The following is a 2,098-nucleotide window of genomic DNA, read 5'->3' as shown; positions in this document are numbered from 1 at the left end:
AATCTGGAGGCATTACTTATACGGTGAGAATTGTCGGATCTTTACAGATCACAAAAGTTTGAAATATTTGCTCACCCAAAAAGAACTCAATTTGAGACAAAGACAATGGTTAGAGTTAATTAAGGATTACGACTTAGTAATTGATTATCATCCGAGAAAAGCAAATGTTGTAGCAGATGCCTTAAGTCGTAAATCCTCATCTTCGTTAGCATCATTTCGAAATTCTTATTTTCCAATGCTACGTGAGATGAAATCTTTAAGGATCCAGTTGAGTAATGGCGAGGATGGAACCCTACTTGCTAGTTTTGTTGTGAGACCCTCACTGTTGAACCAAATTAAGGAATTACAAAAGTCTGATGATGAGTTGAAACGGGAAGTTCAAAAGTTGTGAGATGGAGAAACTAATGAGTTCAGACTTGGTGATGATGGTATCTTAATGCTTAGGAACTGGGTTTGTGTCCTTAAAGATGATCAGCTGAGATGAAATATTTTAGAGGAAGCTCATTCTTCAGCCTATGCTTTACATCCCGAAAGCACCAAAATGTACAGGACTATCAAGGAAAGTTACTGGTGGTCGGGCATGAAACGAAACATAGCAGAGTTTGTAGCGAAATATCTCACATGCCAACAAATTAAGGCGGAACATCAGAAACTATCGGGTACTCTTCAACCTTTACCTATCCCTGAATGGAAGTGGGAGCACGTGACTATGGACTTTGTACTGGGTTTACCACGGACACAGAGTGGGAAAGATGTTATTTGGGTGATTGTGGATAGATTGACTAAGTCCACCCATTTCTTGGCTATCCATAGCACGTATTCCATTGAGAAACTGGCTAAACTTTATATAGATGAGATAGTGAGATTACATGGAGTCCCAGTTTCTATTGTGTCAGATCAAGACCCCCGGTTCACTTCTCGATTTTGGCTAAAATTTCATAAGGCTCTCGGAACTAATTTGAGGTTTAGCACTGCCTTTCATCCACAGGCAGATGGTCAATCTGAAAGGACCATTCAGACTCTAAAGGATATGCTACGGGCTTGTGTCATTGACTTTATTGGGAGTTGGGACAGACACTTGCCGTTGGTGGAGTTCGCATATAACAATAGTTTTCAGTCTAGTATTGGGATGGCACCATACGAGGCTTTGTATGAGAGAAAGTGTCGAACTCCACTCTGCTGGGATGAAGTGGGTGAGAGGAAATTGTTTAATGCAAAACTGATTGATCTAACTAATGACAAGATCAAGGTTATCCGAGAACGATTAAAGACAGCTCAAGATAGACAGAAAATTTACTCTGATAGACGGAGAAAAGACCTGGAATTTGAAGTTGATGATAGAGTTTTTCTTAAGGTTTTTCCTTGGAAAGGTAATGATTTGAATACTTTGAGGTATTAAGTCTTATTTGATTATATTATTGTGATAAATTGTGGTATCATGTTGGATAATGAAAGGTGTGATCCGGTTCGCAAAGTGAGGAAAGCTCAATCAGAGATACATTGGACCCTTTCGTATTATTGAAAAGATTGGGCTAGTGGCATATAGACTAGAATTACCCCTAGAGTTGAATCAGATTCACAATGTCTTCCATGTCTCGATGCTGAAGAAGTATGTACCTGATCCCTCCCATATCCTCGAGGCACCTCCGATTGAGTTGCAAGAAGATTTGAAGTTTGAGGTGCAACCCGTATGTATTTTAGACCGAAAGGATCGAGTGTTGAGGAATAAGGACATTCCAATGATTAAGGTGTTGTGGAAAAATGCTCGGATGAAGGAGATGACGTGGGAAGTTGAGGACCAGATGAGAAACCAATACCCGCATCTTTTCTCCGAGTCTAGTAAGTGAAATTTTGAGGTCAAAATTTTATTTTAAGAGGGGCAGTGCTGTCAAAACCTACTCTATTATATACTTGTCATGTCATTCATGTACTTAATAGCATATCTACATACTGGGATGCCTCGGAGAATCGTTAAAAGTCGGTATCGTACCTAGTGGTACAATTAAGTCGATTAAAATCTTGAACTAGTTTGAATAGAGATTTTAGGATGTATTTAAGAGTTATTGAACCTTAGAATGTTTTAATATGGTGATTCGGA

General features: G+C 39.1%; 1 protein-coding gene across 1 annotated transcript; it reads left to right on the top strand.

Moving 5' to 3' along the window:
- On the top strand, positions 542 to 1,847 carry LOC108660660. The gene is made up of 3 exons (XM_018114915.1): positions 542 to 763; positions 989 to 1,249; positions 1,527 to 1,847. Exons 1-3 carry the CDS (start codon positions 542 to 544, stop codon positions 1,845 to 1,847), a joined length of 804 nt encoding a protein of 267 aa, XP_017970404.1.

This window comes from Theobroma cacao, chromosome 2 (genome assembly GCF_000208745.1).
Source record: "Theobroma cacao cultivar B97-61/B2 chromosome 2, Criollo_cocoa_genome_V2, whole genome shotgun sequence".
NCBI lineage: Eukaryota > Viridiplantae > Streptophyta > Magnoliopsida > Malvales > Malvaceae > Theobroma > Theobroma cacao.
This window is presented reverse-complemented; position numbering and strand designations above follow the sequence as displayed.